Consider the following 25146-nt stretch of genomic DNA (forward strand, 5'->3'; position numbering starts at 1 on the left):
CTCTCTGATAGTCTCATCAAAAGTTTAACAATCAGCTCAGATTTCAGTGCTGCGCTATTTGTTTCCACACTGTGTGTTCCTGCTTTGTGTACTCCCTATTGTCAATCAGTTGTTGTCAATGGAAGAGAACTTCTTTTCACGCGAGTCAACAGCTAACTTGAACATACCCCATGTTGAAGTTCACTGTATTTCATCATGATGCAAACAGATAATTTCTTCTTCCCCATCACTAAACCATCTAACCTCCGATTTCACCCTCCAGTAATGGATTGAAGAGCACTTAAAGACGAGCACAATAAAGTTCACTGCCTTTTGTAGTAAAACAAAAGGCAGTGCTCAAACCCATGAATTAGTTAGTTAGTTCTCAACATTTAACTCATTTACCTGTCCCAGCTCCAGTCACTTTAAGTTTTTCTTTGCTCACTTCTGATGATAAATGATATATTAATATGACTATTACTGATCTGATAAGGTGTTTTGTCTTGCTGCATGTTTTTAGGCCCACGTCGACCTTGTTTCATCCCAGGTTGTTGGTTTTCTCACTCTATACACTGGTATTAGCAGTTTATTATTATTGTTGTGAAGCCAATTGTAAAATCTGCCTCAGCAAATTCACACTGCTGTATAAAAATTAGGACCACTCTTGTAGACTCGTGTGCCTATTAATGTTACTAGAAATGATAAGAGTAAGATGTAATTATGTTAAACTTTTCAAAACAGCTGCTTTACTTGGCTGAACCAGGATTAAAACAAACTAAAATAAAACATTTGTTCAAATTGTTTGCGGTCTGTGTGGCTTGGCTAGCGCATTCTATTGGGTGCGTTACTATTCCCATACTGAAGGGGGCAGCACTGCCTCAAGTGGCGCTTTCCTTATCTACACACAAACACAATACAACCTCAACTTCCGGGCAGGAGTTTTCAAACAATACTAGCTAGCCAGCTAGCCTTTAAACATTTTTGCTCAGGGAACTACGGCAAACTTTGCTGAGTTTTGGGTAAGATTTGTTTTCAGGTGTCACTTTATTTCTGTGTTTATTTGACTGAGTTTGTGTGCGTTTCCTGATGACTTAGATATAATTAATTGGCTTGGCTGTGTTGGTAGGAAAGCGGAAAGACAGCTAGGATAACATGCTAACAGCCGCTCGTCTGTTTGCTTTGTTTCATACATCCAAACGGTGCTAAAGCTAACCCGTTGAGTTTGCTCTTGTTTCTGTCGTGAATTGCGCGATGGGCCACCGATATCCACTGTAACTTAAGATAATTGCGTGTAAATTAGGCCCAAAGCCACCGCAAGTTTTTAGCCTCTTTTTCTGTTTTTGTAGCTAGCGGGCTAGCCTGTTGTTAAACCACCCAGCGATGTCCTCGAGCTCCAAGAGGAGAAGAGCCACTTCACCCTCCAGCAGTGTGAGCGGAGGGGGTGATCTCGATGATACCTCCTCCTCCACTCCTGGAAGTGGCAGGAAAAGAAGAAGAATCTCTAATGTTCCTCCGGTTGACACGGTAACGTCAAAAGTACCTGTTGTATTGGATGCTTTATTTGCATCAGCACGTGTATGTTTCTGACATGTTTTTATGTAAGATGTGTGCATTACTAAACACTTCAACAGATAATATGAATTTGATTAATGTGAATTGTTCCTTCCAGATTGCTGTATGCCATGAGCTGTTCAATGCTGTCAGGGACCACAAAGATGAACAAGGGAGGCAACTTTGTGAAGTTTTCCTAAGGGTACCAAAGAGAAGGTATTGTTACAGAAAGACCAGAGTAAAAAATTGGCTGTAATTTGTGGATGGACCTGCCCGAGATAGCTTTTGCAGTTAATGCAAGTACCAGACATTATAAAGTGTACGCACTGAGACTTGACAGTCTGACTGGTGGGTGGGTCTTGCTGGGCATCTCGTTCAGACATAAGGAGATTACAGTGATGTCTCATCTCTTGTTCTTTTTCAGGAATCAGCCTGACTATTATGAAGTGGTGTCCCAGCCAATTGATATGACAAAAATTCAGTATAAACTGAAATCAGAAGATTATACTGAAGTGGAGCAGCTTACTGCAGACTTTCAGCTCATGTTCAACAATGCCAAATCGTTCTACAAGGTAGGGAGGAAAAAGTACTGCTACAGTATCTCAGTATGGTTTCAGTGTTCCCATAATAATTCCACGTTCATTTTCATGTTCAACAATTCAGAGTGACAGTGAGGAGTATCAAGCTGCATGCAGGTTGTGGCAGGTGTATTTGCAAACAAGGACTGAGTTTGTGCAACCTGGGGATGGAGATGAGGATGATGAAGATGCTGATGATATGATGGATAACCCAGGAATGTCAACTGAGGATGAGGTAAGCTCTCTTCCTCATTAAATGTGCCATTGAGGTGCCTTCCCTGCTTGCATGACTGCAAGCTATGAGAATCGCCTATGGGTGTGGCATTGTTAAAAATGGTTTGTGTCTTTTAACTGAATGAAACACAGGAGAATTAATTCATGCATGTTCATCTTTTAGACCTCAACTGGCAGTTTGAAGGAGGTGTTGGAGCAACTCTTGGAGGCCGTGGTGTCACACGCTGATCCCTCAGGGCGTCTGGTCAGTGAGCTGTTCCAGAAATTGCCTTCCAAAGTGGTAAGTCCTCGAGCAGCTTTTTGGACTTCAACTGGTTTTGGCCTTCAAAATTGTTGCACATGTCTGACGTTCCCCGGCCTGTCTGTCTTTCCAAGCATTACCCAGACTACTATGCCATTATAAAGGAGCCAATAGATCTGAGAACGATCGCTCAGAGAATACAGGTAGTGACTTTACTTGCTAACGATATGCTTTGTTGTGCATCCATCTTTTTAAAACGAACTGATTTCCAAACTTCATAATGTTTTATCATAACAAGCACTGATTTGTATTGCTTTCATAGATTGGATACTACAAAAGTGTCAATGCTATGGCTAAGGACATTGACCTGATGGCCAAAAATGCCAAAACATACAATGAACCAGGATCTCAGGTTTTCAAGGTAACTTACTTTTCTTATTTATTTATTTTTTGTTAAGTTGCACCTTCCCAAATCTTATCAGTCGTTCTCTCGTTGTACAGGATGCAAACACCATAAAGAAAGTCTTTATCCAGCGGAAGACTGAACTTGAACATGCTGAACCTACTAAATCTAGTCTTCGCATCAGGTATTACATGACCGTTGTTTTTTAGTGTCTTAATTTTGTCTCAAATGCAATCAGTAAATTACAGATTCTTTAAAGAGCTGCATGGTGTATGTCTTGTGTCTTTACTATTCAGAAATCGCAGGTCTGGCCAGGGGGATCGACTCTCTGGCGTCAGCGTAGCTCTTCAGTATGGCTCAGAGAGTGAGGATGACCCTGTGCTCTCTGGTAAGTATCAACCCTTTAGGCAGCAGAGAAATTAACCTTTTTTCGGTGCTGATAAAAATAAATTGTTTGCGATGTTATTGTTTCCAGGGTCTGTGTGCTATGACGAGGGAGAGTCAGAGGCTGAGAGTCAGAGTTCTAGTATGGAAATGAGCAACCCAATCTTCCAGCTGTATGAAGCCGTGAGGGGGGCCAGGAACAACCAGGGCCAGGTCTTCTCTGAGCCATTCCAGCACCTGCCCTCCCGCAGGGAATATCCAGACTATTATCAGCAGATCAAACAGCCCATCGCTCTGCAGCAGATCAGGTAAGGAATGATCAGTCGGTTGGATTCGATTAAATAGTTAGTGACAGGTTTCATCGGTTAACATTTTTAATTACACCCTCTGGTGGGGGAGATTGACAGTGACTGAGGGAAATTGAAGTCCTTGATAATTGTTTATTTTCCAGAGCAAAGATGAAGAATGGCGAGTATGAAAGTGTGGAACAGATGGACGCCGACCTCACTCTGATGTTTGAGAATGCAAAGCGCTACAACATGCCTAACTCAAGCATTTACAAACGGGCCTTTAGGCTCCAGCAGATTATGCAGGTGAGGACCTCTGCTTGTGTTTTCTATGCCAGGTTATGCTGCAGGATGTTTTCGCTCTAGGTAGGCCACGAATGAATGAAATTAGCTGTAACTTGAAACCGATCATGAAGCATCTCACAGAAATAGCCCTGTGAGTGTAATTGTCCACTGAGGTATCCGCCAGTCAGTTGATCCGTCTGTTTGAATAGGCGAAAAAGAGGGAACTTCTGAGGAGAGATGACGAGGATGGAGACAGCATTCTATCATCTGATGCAGGGAGCATCAAGAGGAAAAGGTATGTGTGTTTTTCTCAAATGATACTGTATATCCATTGCTCTTTCTCTTAAACATGAAGAATTTGTAGTTTGCTTGTTAACAACACAACGAAATACACAATTCCTGAAACCTTGTTTGGTGTCTCGGTGTTGCCACCCAAACTCATTCATATTCTGCTTTGATTCTTTTTAAGCCACAAGAAAAATGTCAAAAAGAACCGAATGAAAGCCTTATACGCTGCAGTGACCGAGGCCAGGGAGGCAGGCACCAGCCGCCGTCTCTGTGATCTGTTCATGGTCAAACCATCCAAGAAGGACTACCCTGACTACTATAAAGTCATCCTGGAACCGATGGACCTAAAGACCATTGAGCACAACATCCGCAATGAACGCTATGCCACAGAGGAAGCTCTGATGGACGAAATGAAGTTGATGTTCCGTAACGCCCGCCATTACAACGAGGAGGGATCTCAGGTAGACAGAGCGTTACTTGTAAAATATGTGATGTTCATCTTTGTTATTACAGAATGCAAAACAGTCTTGGCTTGGGTTCTATTTTTCTGATAATACCATTTTTTGTGGGGTCTTAACATAGGTGTATAATGATGCTGATATTCTGGAGAAGATCCTGAAGGACAAACGTAAGGAGTTGGGAACGGCGCCTGAAGAGGAAGACGTGGGATCTCCCAAACTGAAACCAAGTAAGTTTGACCATAACCGTGTTTTTGTATGTTTTATCCCATTTTGGCTTAATTTTGGTTTTAGAAATTTGTCTAAAAAGTACATTTATTTGTTATCTAGGAAAGAGTGGTGTTTCTCCAAAGAAGTCTAAATACCTCACGCCTCTCCAGCAGAGGTTAAATGAGCTGTACGATGCTGTGCGAAACTTCACTGACCGTCGAGGTCGGCGCTTAAGCACAATCTTCCTCCGCCTGCCGTCCCGTGCCGAGTTACCTGACTACTACGCCACTATCAAGAAACCCATCGACATGGAGCGCCTGCGAAGCCATATGGCGGCCGGCCGTTACCAAGACGTTGAAGCTCTGGTGGAAGACTTTGCTCTCATGTTCAACAACGCCTGCATGTACAATGAGCCAGAGTCTCTGATCTATCGAGACGCTCTGGTGCTGCACCGTGTGCTGCTGGAGACACGCAAGCAGCAGGAAGGAGGCGAGGACTCCGGACCTCCTGCCGTGGGACCTCTGGTGCGAGAGCTGATCAGGAACCTGTTTGTGTCCGTGCTGGGCCACCAGGATGAAGAGGGCCGATGCTACAGTGACTCGCTGGCTGAAATTCCGGCTGTGGATCCGAACGACCCCGAGAAACCACCGCTTAACTTCGATGTCGTCAGGATGAACGTGGACCGTGGCCGTTACAGGAGACTGGACGTCTTCCAGGAGCACATGTTCGAAGTGCTGGAGAAGGCCAGGAGGCTAAACAGGTATATCAGCTGAAGCTATGTCAGTAAAAATAAAGTCGCTTTGATCAGTGTAGTGACAAAAAACATTGAAATTACCCATTGACTCTTAACACTACGCTTTGACCCTTGAAGCCTTCTCTGAAAGGGCCTGACATGCTGTTTCCCAAACGATGATAATAATTTGTAAGTCAAATGGGGAAATGTTAGAAAATGTTAACCTAATCCAATTGTCTGCTGACTTTTACATTTAAACTAAAATAGTCTTTCGTTGTTATCCTTGTACAATTTGAATCAATAGGAAATAAAATGGTAAAATGTAATAATAACATAATGACATATCATGCACTGTTTTCTGATACATGTACATTCTTTGACAGAATTATGGTCCACCTACTTTTTGCAGCGCATGTGCTGTATAAAATGAATACATCTAACTTCAAGAGCCCTTCAGAATTTAGACTTTTACTCTATTTGTACTGTTTTCAAACACAATTTGGATCATATGATGTGTTGTTATGATGTGGGTTGGGTCCAGATTTAGAAATCAGCATGTAACACATTTTACAAGCTATTCTCTATTATCAGTTGCATTGCAGGTGCATCCTGAAAGTGTTTACCTAATGTCGTTTTTTTTTTTGCATTTGCAGGACTGACTCTGAGATATTTGAGGATGCTGTGGAACTACAACAGTTTTTCATTAAGATCAGGGACGAGCTATGCAAGAATGGAGAGATTCTGCTGTCCACTGCACTCAACTACACGTTAAAACACCTGCACAGCGACGTGGAGCAGGAAAAGAGGGAGAAGATTCCCAAAGAGATTGAAGAGGACAAGCAAAAGACGGAGGAAGAGCAGGAGAAAGGTGTGTGAACTTTTGGCAGGATACACAGGATATGCTCAAATATTGCTGTGGTGTTAATTTGTCGTCATCATATATTTCTCACCTAAAGAAGGCGGGAAAGCTGAGAACCTGCCGGGAGAGGCCTGGCAGTTGGAGACAGAGCGAGTGTACAGTCAGGACTGCAGCTTTGAAAACAGCACCTACCATGTGGGAGACTTCGTCTATGTGGAGCCATCAGAGTCAAACCTGAAGCCACACATCGTCTGTATCGAACGCCTGTGGGAGGATGAAGCAGGTGACATGCACGTCGCTGTTTTGGCAAAAAAAATCATTATCAATTCACCACAGTTTTTTTGGTATCGAATATTAAACACGTGCTTGTTTTGTGCGTGAAGGTGAGAAGTGGCTCTATGGCTGCTGGTTCTACAGACCAAGTGAAACCTTCCACCTGGCAACACGCAAGTTTCTGGAGAAGGAGGTCTTCAAGAGTGACTACTACAATAAAGTGTCGATCAGTAAAGTTCTGGGGAAATGTGTGGTCATGTTTGTGAAGGTAAGACGACCCAAAGAAACTCAAAGACACAGAGAAAATAGGTTTTGCACAAGGGTCTGTTCACCCAATTGTGACTTTTTGCTGCAGGATTATTTCAAAATGCAGCCTGAGGGCTACGGAGCCGAGGACGTGTACGTCTGTGAGTCCCGCTACACCGCCAGGAGCAAGTCGTTCAAGAAGATCAAGATATGGGCCATGCCCGTGAGTTCTGTGAAGCTGGTCCCTCGGGAGGTGCCGCTGCCTGTTGTCCGTGTTGCTTCCATGTTTGCCAAGCCTGACCAGTACAAACTTGCGATTTCGTATACGGATGGCAGTTTTGTGGACAAGGTGAGGAGACACTGTATTTTCTATGGTTAGAACTTGGCAGTACATCATTTGTGGTATAGTTTTTTTTTTTTCTTTCCAACACAGAGCTAAAAGACAACTTGCTCTCAATAAGTCCCCATAATTTCTCTGAACTGCTTATGATCCAGTGTGCCTTCTTCTCATTTTACTTTTTTGAAAAGCGGGTCACTGTAAGAACAAATAAAGGGACACAACAAAGACAAATTATAAGTAGAGATAATGGGGTGACCTTGCTTTAGCCTCATCCCAAAAGGCGTGCAGAATCAGGACACGAGCCCTCTGGTCAAATTCGGTGTAAAGGATAGAGCTTGAGTCCAGGTCTAAATGAGAAAGTGCATTGGCCTCGACTACAGGGGATTCATTAGCTCACAGTGGCAGCAGGCATGTCTTGACAAGGATTAGCTGGGTAACAGAGTGGTTAGCTCCAAGTATGAAAATTTGTTTGCCACAATATGAACAAACACCTGAGTCCTGTGTGTGTGCGCACACTTATTCATTTAGGAGAGGGAGGATGTCCCTACGGAGATGAGCGGAGCTGAGCCCGGCTGTCACTACTATGAACAGTTGCGCTACAACAAGATGTGGTTTAAAGTGGGAGACTGTGTTTACATCCAGTCACATGGTCTGTCCAAGCCCCGAGTTGCCAGGTGGGTGAAAGAAGTCTGTAGTGGAAGAAGGCCTCCTCTTTAAATGGGGTCTGATGTGACGTTGGTGCTGTACTGTTATTATTGACTGTTGGAAACATGGCTGTCTTGACTGGGCTGCAGGATAGAGAAGCTGTGGGTGCAGAATGGAACTACTTTCTTCTTTGGACCCATCTTCATCCATCCCGAGGAAACGGAGCACGAACCCACAAAGATGTTCTACAAGAGAGAAGTGTTTCTGAGCCATCTGGAGGAGACCTTGCCCATGACCTGTGTCATAGGTATTGCTTTAGAGCGTGTGTTCACACAGTGAGCCGGTACCTCCTTCATGTAATGCACTTAAAGGAATAATTCTACTGTTGTGGGAAATAAGCTTATTAGATTTCTGACAGCGAGTTAGATGAGAAGATTCATACCACTCTCATATCTGTCCGTTACAGATAAAGCTACAGCCAGCCGCCAGTTGGCTTAGCTTGGCACAAAGACTGGAAGAAAGAGTGGCAAAATGGCTTGCCTGTTTCTGTCCAGCTGGGACATAATCCACCTACCAGCACCTCTAAAGCTCACTAATTAACATGTTACACCTCATTTGTCTGCGCTGTACAAAAACCAAAGTGTAGAAATGACAATTAAACATTTAATAGATACGACTATTTCTTGGCTTTGACTTGCTGGAGTTGTCGCCGGAGTAGCACGGTACTCGGTGCCAAGAAATAGTCTGGCATGACCCCCACTCGTGCCATTTTTTAAAATTGACATTACAGTTACACACTGTCGTTGTGCTGAGTTACTCTTTAACGGTCAGTAAACAGGTTTTGTCCTTCCTGTCTGCTCTCCAGGAAAATGCATGGTGTCCTCTTTTAAGGACTACCTGTCATGCAGACCCACCGAGGTGTCAGAAGACGATGTCCTGCTGTGCGAGAGCCGCTACATCGAGGTGGAGAAGCAGATGAAAAAATTCAAGGGTCTGAAACGCTTCTCGTACTCTTCCAAAGTGGTGGAGGATGAGATTTTCTATTTCAGGTTGGTCAGTCAAGCAGAGCGCTGATTCGGATTCATGCGATTTCTTGCCCAGTCTGGATTTTTATTGGTGTTCTCTTGACTTAGGAAATTGATGGTGCCACAGAAGGAAGCATCGCCCTTTTTGGACAAGAAGATAGATGAGCTCGAAGTTAAACTGGCGGATATGGAGGATGCAGATGATGATATGGAAGACATGGACGAAGAGGAGGAGGCTCCAGAGATGCCTTCTATGCCTCAGATGCAAACCCCACTTGCAAGTGATATGGACAACATGCCGTACATACCCTCTCAGGTACCCATACACCTTTAAAGACCCTAACTCAAGAAGCTCAGGTGTTGTGTCTAAAGGCGTCAAACCCCTGATACTAATATTAAAATTAACACAAAACCTCTTTGTTTTCTATCTTATGTCTTTTTTTTTTCAAGTCCACTCCCAAGGTGAAGGGCTTGTCAAAGAAAGAAGGGGCCAAGAGGAAGATGAACATGAGTGGCTATATCTTGTTCAGCAGTGAAATGCGAGCAGTGATCAAAGCTAGACACCCGGACTACTCCTTCGGGGAGCTGAGTCGACTTGTGGGCACTGAGTGGAGGAACCTGGAAGGTCCCAAGAAAGCAGAGTATGAAGGTGAGAAGAGGCGACTCTCTCGCGCGTGAAGGTTGTCTGATGTGAGCTGAAGTAAAGACAGAAACGGTTTGTTTGTTTCAGAACGCGCAGCCAAAATAGTGGAGCAACAAGAACGCGAGAGACCACCTCAGAAGCAAGCATCCCCTAGAGCAGGTACCCCTGTAGGGGCACTGATGGGGGTGGTGCCTTCGCCTAGCACTATGGGAATGATAAACCAGACCATGTCACCTGTGTCAGGTAACCCCTCTCAGGGGCAGCACGAGTGTTTGACAAGACAGCAGGGAAATGAGGCTGGACTGTTAAAAACCTTAATCCTCTAACGTATTCATCTCAAAACTACGTTCTTAAAGCGATATTTTTCTTCTTTTGCTGCTGTTTCACTTTGTTTTACATTTATAGTTTGTATCATCACTAGCTTCATATCTGAAATTGCATGACATTGCATGACTGACTCTTAACCGTGAATAACTTTTTTAAAATTTCATTTAACTTTTATGTTTGTTTTTTGCCTGCTAACATTCTCAGATCCATTTGTATTGTCTGCCCCTTTCGCACATTGAACCTTTAACATCACCAGCAGCTGGCAGTAGTTTTCATTATCCACACATTGGGCTCGAAATTCAGTGTCAGGTCTCCCATCATCTTGAATGGCTGACGGATGAACTGATTAGGTTCAGAGGTCACCTTGCAAAACACATTTTTGCCCAAAACTTAAGAATTCATGCACTAATTATGACAAAACCTCACAAATAAGATAAAATGATGAAGTGATGGCATTTTATATGCAAAAGGTCAAAGGTCAGCTTCATTGTGACATCATAATGTTCTGTAAAAGCACTTTTCTGGCCATTAATGAATTTTATCAAACACTACGACTCAGGAACAGAAGGAGAGACTGTGACCATATTTCACATTCGGTCAGATACTGAATTGCTGACACTAATCTTGAGTGCGCACCTTGAAACTGTGCTGATTGTATCGATCACCTGTGCTGCCGGGTTGAAGACGTGTGTGAAGCATCCACGTTTTTGTAGCTTCTGTGCAGCAACATTCATATCTGAAGCATTGTAGTTCACCACGAGCTCACTGGTTTTGCTGATATTGACCTTCAGGTGCTTGTCGTTGCACCGTGTGATGAAGCTCTCTGTCAGCATGAAGACGGCATGTTTCTCACTGGAAACTATTCTCTGGAATCATACATGTCAATATAGCAATAACTTCCATTTTGCCAACAAAAAATACATTAAATACCTTTTATTAAATTCATGTATATATCGTGACTCTGGACAGACGTGGATGTAAACTGCAACCTGATTGGTTGGCGGAGGCATACAACCTCAAAGTGGTAATTCTTGACATCTGTGTCGTCATCTAACTAATCCAGAGACACCAAAAATTGCCAGAGCGCTTACGGCTTCGGGTACATGTGTGAAAGGGGCCACTGTGTGCTGTAGTAATGCATGTTATTTTAGAGTCGGCTGCATGTCACTTATGCATGAATATGTTGTCCTCTCCTCGCCCTCTTCCCCAAGGCATGATGGGAGCTTATGGCCCACCTTACATGCCCATGCAGGGCCCCCATGAGGGCTTGTTGAGTGTGGCCCCAATGCCACCTCACCCTGCAGGGGGGCCCCACCTGCCTCCTCACCATCTCCAGCAAGGTATGCCCGGGTATCCTGGCATGCTTCATCAGGGTAAGGGCCACTGTCCTAGCCACACCTGCTCAGTCACATCCAGTCGTGTCTCTCTTGCTGGAGGGGTTTACCTGGTCCACAGGCTGCACAGCCTGACGTACTCGCCGAGCAGTCAAAGCTCTCTGGTCTCCGACAGTCTCTCTCAAAGTGTACTCACATGCCACACCTAAAATATAAAGCATCCACACACACATTCACAGATATAATGCATGTGAAAACAAAGCAAACAACTAACACTCAACTGATATTCAAAAACTAACATTTCCATAAGTCATTGTAAAACATTGTTGTAGATCTTAACATTAAATACACCAGCATCAGTTTTAGATCAGTTGCAAAATGCACAAAAGCAAAATATTCTGATTTTACAGGTATGATGGCCACTGGAATGAACGGCATGGCAGGAAGTCCTGCACCAGGAAACTTTATGCAACAGGTGAGCCCTGTTCCAGAAAATACTCCTGAGTTCACATTTTTTTCAACTTCTTGTTAAATTCTGGTTAGAAATATTGACAATCACTTTGTTCTTTGCATAATTTATCATTACTGGTATTCTGCTTCAGTCATGCAGCTGCTGTTTTCACTGAATTCGACAAGATGGGAAAAAGTAGAAAACAAACCCCTCATGGCCTCTTATTAGATACATACCATACATATTTATTATATATAATGTATTATTTTTATAATTCAGTATTGCACATATTGTCCAAATGCTAAAAAGTCTGTTTTATCTATGGCGTTGTTCGAGTTTAGCCTGGGATGTTCAGCCCAGGGGCGCATGCTCCTCCACCATATCCAGGACAGGGACAGCCCTCACACCTGCAGCCCACCACTCCCATGTTTGTGGCCCCACCACCAAAGACCCAGAGGGTGCTCCACTCAGAGGCCTACTTGAAGTACATTGAGGGCTTGAATGCAGAGTCTAGCACCGTCAGCAAGTGGGACCAAACGCTCAAAGGTGGTGTTCCTTAACTCATCTTCTCATTTGGGGCTTGTGTGTGTAGAAGTGTTGTTGTGGGCACAATATTGGCAGTACAGAAAGTTCATATTATACCACAGATTTGCCCAACATGATCTGATTTGATTTGAGTGTGTTTCTTATCCTGTGTTTCCATTACAGCTCAAAGGCGTGACGCTCACCTGACCAAAGAGCAGGAGAGCCGGCTGCCAGCTCACTGGCTGAAGAGCAAAGGAGCCCACACCACCATGGCAGATGCACTGTGGCGCCTGCGTGACCTGATGCTAAGAGACTCTCTGAACCTCTGTCAGGCGCACAACCTGTAACCTGTTGGAAACTAACCACTATAACCAGCTCACTCACTGCTCTTATCCTCAAGCTATGGAGTTTAGGAAGGATTATAGGCCATAGAAGCAATATTTTATAGTCATTCATGATCATGAATTTTATATTTATTAGCTAATATGATGAGCTTGATAGTTACACTGTGTGTGTGTGTGTGTGTGTGTGTTTTCATTTTTTTTTACAGACTGGATTAATTGTGCTGCAAACCCAGTGTTTTTTGGACTTATTGATTCTACCAAAATAAAATTCATGGTATCCTGTTATACTGTGTATTTGTTTTTAACTTGTATTAGAAGTGTTGCTTTTGTGCTAGTGCTTGCCCAGTTGCACTTATATCGTTGTACTGACAAGAGACACGGGATCAATCTTCGCAATCCACTAAATCCTGCATTATTTTGGAACTACTTCCTGTCTGTTGACGTCACTTCCTGAAAAGACTCAAGATAGGGCCATTCTCTTTAGTGTTTGCCCTGTTTTCCCAATGTCCATCTCCTCACCGCTGGTATTTTGATACAAAAATAATATAGACTGACTTTTGAAACTGGGCATTATCAAAAACAAATGTTAGTAAATAAACTTGTACTATGGAGTAATTAAAAACTGAACAAAAGGAACGACGAGGTGAGGTTTACTTTGTACATTGACTTATCGAGGGTTGAGGTTAGCTAGCTAGCAAATTCACCGGCTGTTCCCAGACTAGCTGGCAATTAATCGTAGATGTGTAATTGGCAAAGAAACTGGCGTCAGGTACTGCTGCTAATAAGCTGTGAGTGCATCTGCCCGAAGACATCATTGCTACTGCTATTTAATTGTTCATGTTAATTTTTAAAGAGGTTGTCCCATTATGTCCATCGCTGCCACTGTAATTAGCTAGTTAGCTAACGTTAACGTGGTCCTCTGGGAAAGCTCCTATAGCTACCCGGCCGCCTGATGTCATTTAGAGATAGTTAATGTCCTGCTGACAGTACTGTTTTTCTTTTTACACATACGGTCACATCATTAGGAAAGACACAAGTTCAGTGATGCGAGAGACATTGTCGTGTATGCACATTTGCAAGCGGTTGAAGCTCCGTCTTCTTCACCGCTGTTACCTAGCTTTTCTTAAGGTGTGACAGGTTTAAATGTGTAAAAGTGACATTTCATCAACAAGTTAGTTGGCTTAGCTTGTGGCCAATATTCAGCAGGAATCAGTGAATGTGTATTTTAGCTGCGTTAAATCAAAGCGAAGGCTTCATGGGCCCCACAACACCCAGACTGTGATGGACACCTCCCTACCGGTGCACCTTGAATGAGAACAAATAGCTTTTGGATCAGTCGCATCCCTAATTGACAACCAGGGTCGTGCAAAATGTTGGTGAGGAAACATTTTAAGACAAGCTAACAGTGGTGGAGAGCACGTCACATTCAGTGTCCATGTCACTCATCTGGTTGCATTGTTTGGTTGTCCTCTTTCTTGCTGGCTGTGACTGATAAATGATGTTGACATTAGGGTGTGTGTGGGGCCATACATAAATCACTGCCTATGGTGTGCATCTATAAGAGCCAAGTATACAGTATTTTGTGACTTTGGTGAATGTTAATGCTTAAGGCTGTTGGCTACCAGAGTTGTCATCTTGTCCTGCACTTCTGTCAAGTGAATTGGACTTTTTTTAAGATCCATTAATGTGTCAAAGTCACAGTGAAACTGCTAAACTTCATACTGAATCCTCTATCTGTTACCACAGATCTCATAGAAATGCTGTGGTCATCGCAGTTTTTTGCTCTTTTTCCATTTAATGTTTGTTATCCTAATATTGTTAGCACTTGTCAAATATCAAGCCATTGTATTCAACTGATATGGTCATATTTTCAGTTTGACTGTCATCACGATTTAAAGGTGCAAAGCGTATGTTTCCAGGTTGAAAGTTGAATAAGAGGGTGAAGCTCAGTGGTTTGCAATGTTGACTCACAGCAAGAAGGGGCCGGTTTCAAACCTGATCCAGGCACCGGGGGCCTTTTTGTGTAGATTTAGTTGTGTTTGTGTTTTCCTCATCTCTGCGGGGGTTTTCATCCAGAGTACAAACACTTGCAGGTTGAGTGAATTAGACACTAAATTGTCCATAGATGTGAATGTGGTTGTCTCCGTTTGTCAGACCTGTGATAGGATGCCTGTCTGGGGAGTACTCTTTGTCTTGCCCACTGTGTGCTGAAGGTTCCAGTAACAGTGACATTTTTGGATGAATTGAAAATGGTGTCATTTTCTTCATATGTAGAAACTGGCACATCTTCGTTACTGATCATATATCCTCACTTTTCCAGGCAGAGCTTGCATTCAGACCTCCTCAGTAAATAGTTCCTCCCACGTTGGCATTCACCATTGCTGCACTACAAAGTTCTTATCTTGACCTCAGCCTACGACTGACTAAGCTAGACCAACGAGGATGTCCCAGCTCCAGTTTCAGTGTCCGGCTAGCCCTATGCCTGCTGCCTCTGCCCCACTGCAGCTGGGGCAGCCACAACCTGGCTACAGCATCCCTTGTGCCTCAGGCACCCTACCCTCGGAGAGCGCCAGCCAGCCAATCAGGAGCTCCGCTCTGCCCGCGGGCTCAGCCACTCCCTACACTACCACCACAGGTTTGTTTTATTTATTTGTTTGTTGCAGTTATTTATTTATTTTTCATGTGAAATAAAGTACTACCTTGTGTTTAGCCACTAATGTTTGTGGTTAAAAATATCACATATGTGTTTTGAATGTATTTGTCTTTCCTTAGTGCTTGTGCTTTTCAAAGCTTTATCCAGCCCTCGTTGTCAGGGCCAGGGAACCTTTTTTCTTATCAAGATCATTTCAGTTGTTGTAAGGCCATACTTTGGGGGGGTTGTGCTTCTTGGGACGTAGAAATTGTATCATGGTGACCATGGTCCCCTTCCGGTGGCCACACTAAATTGTTTTGAACACTATTGTCACGCTAACCGAACTGCTTCTCTTTGGCAAAGCACATTTCATGTCCTGAAATCTAAATGCCTGAAGGAGTTTTGGAGTTCACCTCCAGCAGCATATTCAGATGTCAAAGCAGGCTTTTGTTCTTGCAGAGTAGTAAAATGCACAGTGTTACCCCTTTCCAGTTGTATTTGCCACAGCTTTAACTTCGCTTCAGATGATTTCACATTTGAAAGTAGAGAGCTGAGAAGCAGGCTGGAGCTTGAGGTACATGGTAATGTCCACCATGAAGGCCAACTCACACAGACAGCTGCAGAGGTTCCCCAGCTCTGCTCCATGACTTTCTCTGACTCTCTGTGTATTTTCTGTTCGGCTTTGGGACAAGGAACAACCTCTTTATTTTGTGTTCATAATCATGTCTATTTGCTCAATCAGTCAAACTGTTTTGATCAAATATTTGTTTTGTTCCAGTATCTAACATGGCAAACCCTAAAGAGAAGACCCCCATGTGTTTGGTGAATGAGTTAGCCCGTTTCAATAAGATCCAACCTGAGTATAAGCTGCTTTGTGAGCAAGGACCAGCTCACTCCAAGGTACGTTCAGAGGAATTACATCTCAGCTGTTGTCTTCTTTTGCCACAAAGTCATGCTGGTGACGGTGATCGCTGAATTTCCTTTGTTTCTGCCTCTGCTAGATTTTCTCAGTTAGACTCACACTGGGAGATCAGCACTGGGAAGCAGAGGGGACCAGCATCAAGAAAGCCCAGCATTCCGCTGCAGCGTCTGCCCTCGCTGAGACGACACTTCCCAAGCCCACCGTGAGGACGCCCCGCAACACAGGCAAGAACCCAGGTGGGCTCTTCCCACTGGCTCTGTGGCAGTCTCCTTTGAAAGCTTATTAAAGCTTTGCAGAGAAGAGTTCGCTCATATATGGTTTTATCTTTGTTTGTGTTGGCCTTACAGCAGATGGTTTGACACACACCATGGAGTTAAATGCACTATGTATGAAGCTTGGTAAAAAGCCTATGTATAAACCCATCGACACGTACCCAGGGATGAGACCGCCAAACTTCAACTACAATGTCCGGGCTCCAGGTCCTTACCAGCGCTCTATGCAACAGTGAGTTTCCTTCAGATGGACGTTAGAAAAGAGGAAGTTCTTCCAGTTTGTCTTAATTTTGAATAATTTCTTGCATCTGAGGTCCATTGACTTTTTTTTTTGTCTCCAGGTACTACTATCCATTTCCTCCAGTGGGACCAATGTTATACCACATGGAGCTTTCCATCGGAGGCCAGCAGTTTTTTGGTAAGGGACGCACACGGCAGTTAGCAAAACATGACGCTGCTGCCAAGGCCCTGAAAGTGCTGCACAAGGAGCCAATATTGCAACAGTTGCCAGTGGTGAGAAAAGAAGCGCACATTCAGCATAAAATAGTGCTCAAAAGCCTTGGTGTAGTTTTATTCACAGTTTTTGCTTTTCTTTCTGTGATATGCTCTCTGCTCCTGACAGATGAATGGAGAGCCCGAGGAGGAGAACCTCAACAAATCAGAAATCAGTCAAGTGTTTGAAATCGCACTTAAACGCAACTTACCTGTCAACTTTGAGGTGACTTATAAATTTCTTTTTATGTTAATCAGTTAAGATGTGTCTACAGTACCCCAGAGTCATAACAGGTTTAATTACAGAGCGTGAATGTTCCTCTGCATCATGATTTGTCCCTGCTGTTTTCCAGGTTTTAAAGGAAGAAGGCCCTCCCCACATGAAGAGTTTTGTAGTCTGTGTTACAGTCGGGGAGTTCACTGGAGAGGGCGAGGGAAAGAGTAAAAAGATTGCCAAGAAGCTGGCAGCAGCAGCGGTGCTGGGGGAGCTGAAGAGGCTGCCCCATATACCCAGTGTGGAAAAGACGCTGCCACGCATCAAGAAGAAAACCAAATCCATCATCAAGGTAAGGTAACCAGCGAGTGGAAAAAGAACAATCAGTACAGACCTTGAGTGTCTTCATGAAGTGATAATTAACCTGTCACACCAACAGCTACAAACCAGCCCAGAATACGGTCAGGGAATGAATCCCATCAGCCGCCTGGCTCAGATCCAGCAGGCCAAGAAGGAGAAAGAACCAGAGTACAGCATGGTGACAGAGAGGGGTCTGCCTCGACGCAGGGAGTTTGTCATGCAGGTGATTTGACAGCAACTGAAGCGTTGCGGGAGCACAGCATGACATCCGTGTCTCTTTTCCTCTGCCTTCGCTTGTTAATTGCTCGCCCAGTCAGCTCTTTGATCAGTGTTTGTTGCATGCTTTCTGGTACAGGTGATGGTGTGTGGGCAGTCTGCAGAGGGAATGGGACCTAGTAAGAAGGTGGCCAAGAGGAACGCAGCAGAGAAAATGCTGGAGCTCTTGGGTTATAAAGTGCCTCAGCCTCAGCCCCCTAAACCGGCACTCAAAACGGATGAAAAGGTACTGTCACACCTTTATCAAGCAAGTCTTGTAAACACGGCAGACAAAGTTTTGATGTTCCATTAACTACATCTACTGTCACTTGTAATATTTAGACCCCAGTGAAAAAGCCTGGTGATGGGCGCAAAGTGACCTTCTTTGAACCCGGCTCTGTAGAGGATGTGGCATTGGGTAAGTGTCAGTAGATCTACTAGATTCAGATATTTGGCAGTGCCCATATTGTATCATTCATTCTCTTATTTCTGCTGTGCTTATATACTCTTTACACATGTGGTTTTCCTTTGAAGGTTCCAAGGAGGAGGACTTCCGCCTGCCTTACCTGAGCCACCAGCAGCTACCTGCAGGTATCCTGCCCATGGTCCCTGAGGTGGCTCAAGCAGTTGGAGCCTGCCAAGGACCCCAGGCCAAGGACTACAGTCGAGCTATCCCCAACCCAGGCAAGGCCACAATCACTGCCATGATTGCCAACGAGCTGCTTTACGCAGGGACATCCCTGACTGCTGAGACTATCCTAAAGAACAAAAATAACATGAACCAACTGCCCCACGGACCCCTCACCAGGCCTTCAGAACAGCTCAGCTATCTTGCATCCGTGCAGGGCCTGCAGGTAACCGACGTCATGTTCCGCTTTGATGAACTCGACAAGGCCAGTAGTGTACATGCAATTGTTTTAAACCAAAAAGAAATTCATCGAAATATTTTATTTGTTTGCAGGTGGAATATAAAGATTTCCCCAAAAACAATAAGAATGAGTTTGTGTCACTGATTAACTGCTCCTCCCAGCCACCGCTCATCAGTCATGGGATTGGAAAAGATGTAGAATCCTGTCATGATATGGTGAGCCTTTTTTTCCTCCTTAATTTACAAACTTTATCCCTACAGTTTCACTCTTTAACAGCGTTATGTCTAGAATGCCCCTGTCAAGTCCTGCAAAGAGAGGAATCACATTGTGTGAGAGCTACATTAGCTGTGAGAGGAGAGGCTATATACCAGCCAAAACCCACAAAATAGAAATGTGGGAGTAATTGGATGCCTCAGAAAGGACCAGGCAGTCACTGATGATGGATAACTAACAGGAACAAAATGCTGAAAACAAGTGCGTCAAACATATAAGCTTCTACAGTGTCAGTCCTTGCATGCAAAGTTGCAACACGTTTGTCTTGGTGATAAGGTCTTCAATGAACAGTAAAAATGTCTGTGTGCATGTACTGTTCATGTATGTACATGTGTCATATGCTGCAATTTGTAAAAGAAGGGATTGCTCGTGATTGGATTATAAAGGCCTGTTTTGTCCACAGACAGTATCTCTGCCTTTGCACAGAACAAAGCAATATGACAGGCTGTCAGGTTTTGGGACAGTCTTCAAAGGTCACTGTATTTCCTCCTTATGAGCAGCTGTGGCACCAGACAAATGAGCTTTCCACGAGCACGCTCTCTTCAAAGTATAGCCATTTTTCTGACTTCATTTCAAGAACATACCATGAAGTGGACTAATAAAGATCTTATTAGGGTGACCATGAAGACCACGCAGCTGTACTTTTTACAGGCTTTTGCTCAGTTGAGCTGCAGTAAGCTGTGCTGTTCTTCACCTCCACAGGCTGCACTGAATATATTGAAATTGCTCTCCGAGTTGGACCAGCAGCCAAATGAAAGGACAGGAAATGGACCAGTCTCTAGGTAAACACTGACAAACACCGTCTCTTTGCTTGTGTGAAGCTTTGTTTACAATAAGCCTTTCATTCCATTGGTAATTAAAATGAGTAATCAGTCTTAATAGTAATACCTTATTTAAACTCTTCAATTATAAAGTGGCTTTTGTTGTTTGTCTCGTACTGGCGCTCTCGACATGTTTACCAAGTGGTGCATGTTTGGGAGATAATTCATTTTTGGATCGTAAACAGAGTGCTCAAAGAGAATTCTCTGATAAAACTAGTTTTAATAAGAGGGCATCTGAGTACTCCATCAGAAAAGGTGAATTAAATTGAATGCATTCAGACTGAACGAACACAAGCGCGCATAAACACAGGAACATCCAGAGGCTGATTAACAGCGACCTTATGTGTGACTTGTCTTCCACAGGTGTGGCAAGCAGGAAATCGAAGGAGACTTGCACCTCAAACAGACTAACTCAAGCACATTGGCACAGACCCTGGATGGCACTGTTTAGACGATCAGGTTTGGTTGTCTGTAAAAGCACTAGAGAAAACTCTGACACTGTGTTCTTAGTCCGCTTTAGAAGGCTACAGGAAGCTTGTGGCGCTGTAGGCTCTAAACCATCACTGTTCATACTCATTGTTCCAAAATGTTCACAGTTAAACAAGATTGATAGGAAAAAAAAAACAGCTTCTTCCCCTTGATGTTGTTTAATTGTACACATTATTTATTTTTGTTGCTTTGTAGAAAAAGTAGCTGCATCCTAGTCAATGAGTTGGGGGTTTACGTGGTGAAAAAAAAATGAAGTGATTTAACTGTGAACCGTGTTTTGTTTTGCTTGTTTCCTCTCTGTGAGACCTTCTAACTCTTGTTTTTAAGTCTTTTGCGTTTTATCCCCCCGCTGAGGTAGTTCATTAAACTAGATCTTCTAAAGGTGTGGACCTCATCTTTGTCTAGGGTGCAGCTGGTGAACCTCTGTTGATTTTCCTAGAGTGCTTTATATCAACAACCAGTGTTATCGACATTACCATGTAGGGCTGGGAAGAATTTCTGACTAAATGTAGCGTGTGATGTAATGTGACGTTGTGTCTGCTGTGTGCGGCAGGGACGGCTCCCTGTCGCCTCAGTTTCCCCGATAATCCCGTATGTCGACCTCCCTTCTTTCTCCGCTCCCCATGGTAATTAAAATGAATGTGCTGACATGCACAAAACAAAGATTTCTGCGATCTTGTCTTTTTCTTTACCTGCCGGTGGGGGAACATATAGCAGAAAAGGTTTAGGTTATAATTCAGTGTTATCGTTTATCAACTCTCAGCAGTGTCGTATGGTCATGGTTTGGTTATATTGTGTCACTGTGTTTCCAAATGAATGATTCCAGCAACTTAAATAAAAACTAGAAAGATTAAGCTGTACTCTCATTGCAGACTGAAAACACTCCTTAACTGGCTACTTTGTAAGAAATACAACAGAGCAGCTGTCGCTCTACAGTGCTGCATTTGTCTTTATGATAAGGAATTCAGTCTGTACAGTAACACAGGATTACATCCATGTGTCGTTTGTTTTGAGTCCCTCGTACAGAGTTAGGTGGTTTGAATCCACCCCTCACCCCTGGACCCTGCTTCTAACTCTGAAACCTATAGAGAGGTGATTACAAAATGTTAACAATGGCTTTTTCTGGGGGGAAAAAAATCACTATAAATAGTATCATAAGTGGGGGTTGATTTTATGAGAAAAAAATTAATCATTTTGACCTTTTATGAGTGTGACTGGAGACATTTTAAACAGTGCATCCTGACATTATGCTGTAGGAAATGCTTTGTCATCAGTCATACTTGCTTCCAAATGCAAACTTCTTAGTCTTTTTAGGAATCAGTGAAAATGAAATGCTTGTTTCTTAAAGAATTCATGCTAGTTAGACATTTGTATGCTGTTCTAATTCAGAACCAGGTTCTTTAAAGGGTGTGTACAGTAGGAGAACAATGATGTGCTTTTTGAACATTAGACCATGTAAACATTTGTAGTAGATGCCCACAATGACAGAGAACGTGGGACCTTTAAAACCTGACCCGACTCAGCGCGAGCATCTTATTTACGTGTGTTGTGATGTTCACAAAAACACGTTGCAGCGCACAAATCACCTGCTGTCATCAGAGTGAGTTTGGAGTTCTGTTTTTCAATCAGTTTATTTTATGTAAACACAATACAGACAATATTCTGGCACATTTACAGATATTAAAGACATTCCCCTTTTGGCCAGTCCAGGATCCAATCACTGTTAAGTATTTTGTCATTTTAAAGGTTTATGGTGAAAGCATTCAAAGGGACTTCAGACCTCATCTGAACATTACCGAAATGTTTTTATGGGTGCTGATGACCACTTGGCTGAGTCGTCATCTAGTCCATGTTTCTCAATGATCAGTTCAAAGTCTTAAGCCCCCTCTGTTTGGCCTCCAAATGTTACTGAATCCTGACTGTAGCTGGGCTGTTTGGCCCACTGCCGTCCACGCAAGCAGAAGGATGTTTTTTTTTTGTTATTATCATTTATATATTCTGCATTCATCAGATATATGATAAACCCTTTGAATGACATTTTAATTTTATTGGAAGATTTTTGACCCAACGGCGTCTTAACTGTACTTAGGTATGATTATGCAACCTTAATGGAGCCATTAGACGCTTGTTTCTTCATGGTGTCGATGAAGGGGTACATGCACTTGTCGGACCCCATGAAACGATATGTGACCACATTGGATTCCCATGGCAGCAGTCTGAAAGAGAACATGTGCAGCAGAGCTTACAGGCAGCTGTTGAGCAGTAGATGATGCATGAAGAAATGCAGTATTAGAGGGTAACAATTAATAGTACAACATTTTGTTGTGTGAGTCAGGTACTAATGAAATATTTACTGGTTCATACTGGTGCTTAAATGCAGGAAGATTGGAAGATAATTAGACTATGGGGAACAAGGGAGTAGGAATTGGGCATTGTAGAGAAAAGGAGAAATAAATTACTTTGTAAATGCTGGATACCAAAGGATTACAAATTGTGTTATCGTCTGCAGACCCCATAAAAGGCTGTGTTATAAGGCGCTACCAAATCTTTGCGTTTGGTTAATGTGAAGTTGTGGCTTTTTCACTTACGCTCTGGACAGGAAAGGCAGGTAGGTGAGGCGAGGGATGCACACTAATGGTTGGTCTATCAGGATGGCGTTCATGGCCTGCTCGACGCAGTACTGGGGCTCCAGAGGGGGGAGGAGCAGTTCCATTTCCTCCCTGTCAGTGGCACCAAAGCACAAACCGACTGTCACTTTAGAGTTCGCATGCAGCGTTTTGACAGCAAAACCGTGTCCAAACATAAACAACATGATGCGGAACAGAGGCAAGCCGGGAAGAACGGGCCATGAAGGAACACAAAGAACAGCTGTTTTCTCAAATTTACAAGTAACAACAGCTGGATGGATATTTGATGTGTCCATGTATTTCCAAATTTTGCCACATATTCTTCGCTCTGTCTTATCTTTCTGTTCACAAAAAGAATGTGGGCATTTGGTTGACATACCGTATCTTGCAGCCTTCAAACATGCCGGTGTCCACGATATAGGGGCACACAAGAGTAGTTTTCACTCCTTCAAACTCCTCAGCCAGCAGCTCGTGGGCCAGGGACTCATGGAAGCCCACTGCAGCAAACTTACTGGCACAGTAATCCTGTCCCGAACAAAGACCAAAACTCGTTTACTGTGTACGTGTTGGATATTTACAGAACGACTGTCAGACCTGCTCAGACTTCTGTTTCTGTCTTATGCTTTTGAATTTGTTGCATCATTTGCTGACTCAAGCTGTGTGAAACACTGTGACAATACAGCTGTCGTATCTTAGTGTTGCAGTGATGTCTCTCCCTCCCTGGTTCACCTCGACACAAGCGGTGCTGAAGAGGCCGAGGACGCTGGCGATGGTCACAATGTGTCCATGGTTCTGGGCTTTCATCTGAGGGAGGAAGGCCTTCACTGTCTGAGACACACACACACACACCCACACACACGCAGCAGGTTATTATGAGGCAACAAGCGGTGTTCATATGACTTGCAGTGACTTAAGTGTTGCTCAATGGGAGGGAAGCTTATGTTGCATGAGCAGCTTCTCATTAAGAGGATTTATGTGGGAATCCTACAGTCCATAGTGTGAAGGGGATAAAGCTATTAACGCAATACATTTTACACATCATGCGTCACACCGTGCACAATAACCTGCTCTGTATTAACAGCTGGTGAAAAGATTATACATTGTGAAATTCAAACGCTACATTTCTACGTCTACGCATCAGCCGGCACTGAAGTCTGTGAAGTTCCTGTTCGGAAGAAGCCTGAAAGGAGAAACACAAGTATATAACAACCAAGACATGACTAAAAGGTAAAGTCTTTTTTGGATATAATATCTGCAACAAGTAAGAGTTATTAATCAGGATGTAAACACGATTTACCCCTTTAATTTAATTAAGCAATTATTATTCTGGATGAGCAGATTAATGAGGCACTTAGAGGTTTTATCCTAAATACCTGTACTGAGTCCCTAAGCACACACAGACACACTACATGTGTCTGTGATACACTCACACCTATACTGTAATCTATAGCTGCCCTCCAGGTAACAGGATATTTAGTACTGTTAATAAATGAAGGGTGGCTGGACTTCCTGTCTGGTCTTATTCCTTCAGCTGTGATTCTTCACCACATTTCATTTCGACTCTGGAGTTCTCACCCAGAAGAGCGCGTGGCAGTTGACTTTCATGGTCCTCTCCATCAGCTCATCAGGACAGTCTAACATGCGCTCCCCAGCCACCACTCCAGCGTTGTTCACCAGCATTGTGACGTCCCGGCCCAGCTCCTGTCGCACGAGGTCTGCAGTGCGATACACATCCTCCCTGTTGGTCACATCCACCGTGTAGGTGTACGCCTTACCCCCCATCTCACGCACCAGCTTGGCTGTCTGCTCATTGGAGGTGCTGTTGACGTCCCACAGCACCACTTCGGCTCCATGCTTGGTGAATTCCTGAGCAAAGAGACGACCCAGGCCACCACCTGATCCGGTGATCAGCACCAGCTCGCTGTCAATGGGCTTGGTGCGTGGGCGCAGGACGACCCGCACAGAGTTACGCAGGATGAAGTAAATCACATCCAGAAGCATCATCTGGAGGTCCATTAGAAAAATCATGTTGATCTACTTTTAGCGCTGATGGTGCTGATGGTAAGAACAGAGGGAGCCCACAGTGGATTTTTCACACCTGTTACCTGTGCAGGTGTGTTTCCTATTGCCTGTCTAAGTGTTAGATTGTGTGGGAGCGAAGGATGCAGACAGCCAAGCTGGTGTTTTCCCTCCCTCTATGATCCTCAGCCTCCGTCCACGGTTTATTTAAACACTCTCCTCCCGGATTAGAGGGAAAAACCTTGAGCTCCTAATAAA

General features: G+C 43.7%; 3 protein-coding genes across 14 annotated transcripts; 2 read left to right on the forward strand and 1 right to left on the reverse strand.

Annotated features, from left to right (window-relative positions):
* The first annotated feature begins 885 nt into the window (after positions 1-885).
* On the forward strand, positions 886-12928 carry pbrm1l (polybromo 1, like). 7 transcript variants are annotated; one of them, XM_076759499.1, is made up of 30 exons: positions 886-998; positions 1326-1503; positions 1649-1746; positions 1955-2102; positions 2194-2343; positions 2506-2622; positions 2718-2786; positions 2906-3004; positions 3085-3170; positions 3283-3374; positions 3462-3678; positions 3822-3963; positions 4152-4237; positions 4412-4691; positions 4813-4918; positions 5019-5658; positions 6285-6499; positions 6588-6773; positions 6874-7031; positions 7119-7358; positions 7878-8023; positions 8144-8301; positions 8860-9043; positions 9128-9335; positions 9470-9668; positions 9750-9905; positions 11201-11362; positions 11734-11798; positions 12116-12320; positions 12483-12786. In XM_076759499.1, exons 2-30 carry the CDS (start codon positions 1360-1362, stop codon positions 12644-12646), a joined length of 4920 nt encoding a protein of 1639 aa, XP_076615614.1. In that variant the 5' UTR covers positions 886-998; positions 1326-1359; the 3' UTR covers positions 12647-12786. The 7 variants fall into 7 exon arrangements, with proteins under 7 accessions (XP_076615614.1, XP_076615633.1, XP_076615623.1 ...); XM_076759518.1 differs by having other exon boundaries at positions 9750-9821; XM_076759508.1 differs by having other exon boundaries at positions 6591-6773.
* Positions 12929-13105: 177 nt separating this feature from the next.
* stau1 (staufen double-stranded RNA binding protein 1) lies at positions 13106-20905 on the forward strand. Of its 6 annotated transcripts, none has more exons than XM_076759575.1 (15): positions 13106-13286; positions 14964-15278; positions 16054-16175; positions 16277-16433; positions 16545-16701; positions 16811-16982; positions 17092-17187; positions 17315-17527; positions 17615-17758; positions 17891-18037; positions 18133-18208; positions 18325-18644; positions 18752-18874; positions 19635-19714; positions 20117-20905. In XM_076759575.1, the coding sequence occupies exons 2-15, from the start codon at positions 15086-15088 to the stop codon at positions 20202-20204; spliced, it is 2088 nt and encodes a 695-aa protein (XP_076615690.1). In that variant the 5' UTR covers positions 13106-13286; positions 14964-15085; the 3' UTR covers positions 20205-20905. The 6 variants fall into 6 exon arrangements, with proteins under 6 accessions (XP_076615690.1, XP_076615718.1, XP_076615725.1 ...); XM_076759603.1 differs by having other exon boundaries at positions 16277-16421; XM_076759610.1 differs by having other exon boundaries at positions 13117-13286; positions 14968-15278; positions 16277-16421.
* Positions 20906-22337: 1432 nt separating this feature from the next.
* On the reverse strand, positions 22338-24897 carry rdh20 (retinol dehydrogenase 20). Its single transcript, XM_076748982.1, has 5 exons — positions 24445-24897; positions 23599-23697; positions 23249-23394; positions 22831-22962; positions 22338-22458 (listed from the first exon to the last, which is right to left on the reverse strand). Exons 1-5 carry the CDS (start codon positions 24895-24897, stop codon positions 22338-22340), a joined length of 951 nt encoding a protein of 316 aa, XP_076605097.1.
* Between the last annotated feature and the right edge of the window lie 249 nt (positions 24898-25146).

This window comes from Chaetodon auriga, chromosome 2 (genome assembly GCF_051107435.1).
Source record: "Chaetodon auriga isolate fChaAug3 chromosome 2, fChaAug3.hap1, whole genome shotgun sequence".
In the NCBI taxonomy this organism is placed as follows: domain Eukaryota; kingdom Metazoa; phylum Chordata; class Actinopteri; order Chaetodontiformes; family Chaetodontidae; genus Chaetodon; species Chaetodon auriga.

Bases quoted from the DNA above. Each gene is read 5' to 3' on its own strand.
- pbrm1l (XM_076759499.1), top strand. From the start codon at position 1,360: ATGTCCTCGAGCTCCAAGAGGAGAAGAGCCACTTCACCCTCCAGCAGT. The intron at 2,623-2,717 runs GTAAGTCCTCGA...TGTCTTTCCAAG, and splicing joins AGAAATTGCCTTCCAAAGTG to CATTACCCAGACTACTATGC. The intron at 9,044-9,127 runs GTTGGTCAGTCA...CTCTTGACTTAG, and splicing joins GATGAGATTTTCTATTTCAG to GAAATTGATGGTGCCACAGA.
- stau1 (XM_076759575.1), top strand. From the start codon at position 15,086: ATGTCCCAGCTCCAGTTTCAGTGTCCGGCTAGCCCTATGCCTGCTGCC. The intron at 16,434-16,544 runs GTGGGCTCTTCC...TTGGCCTTACAG, and splicing joins CAACACAGGCAAGAACCCAG to CAGATGGTTTGACACACACC. The intron at 17,528-17,614 runs GTAAGGTAACCA...TCACACCAACAG, and splicing joins AAACCAAATCCATCATCAAG to CTACAAACCAGCCCAGAATA.
- rdh20 (XM_076748982.1), bottom strand. From the start codon at position 24,897: ATGATTTTTCTAATGGACCTCCAGATGATGCTTCTGGATGTGATTTAC. The intron at 23,698-24,444 runs GTGAGAACTCCA...TGTGTGTCTCAG, and splicing joins ACTGCCACGCGCTCTTCTGG to ACAGTGAAGGCCTTCCTCCC. The intron at 22,963-23,248 runs GTATGTCAACCA...TGCCACTGACAG, and splicing joins TTTGAAGGCTGCAAGATACG to GGAGGAAATGGAACTGCTCC.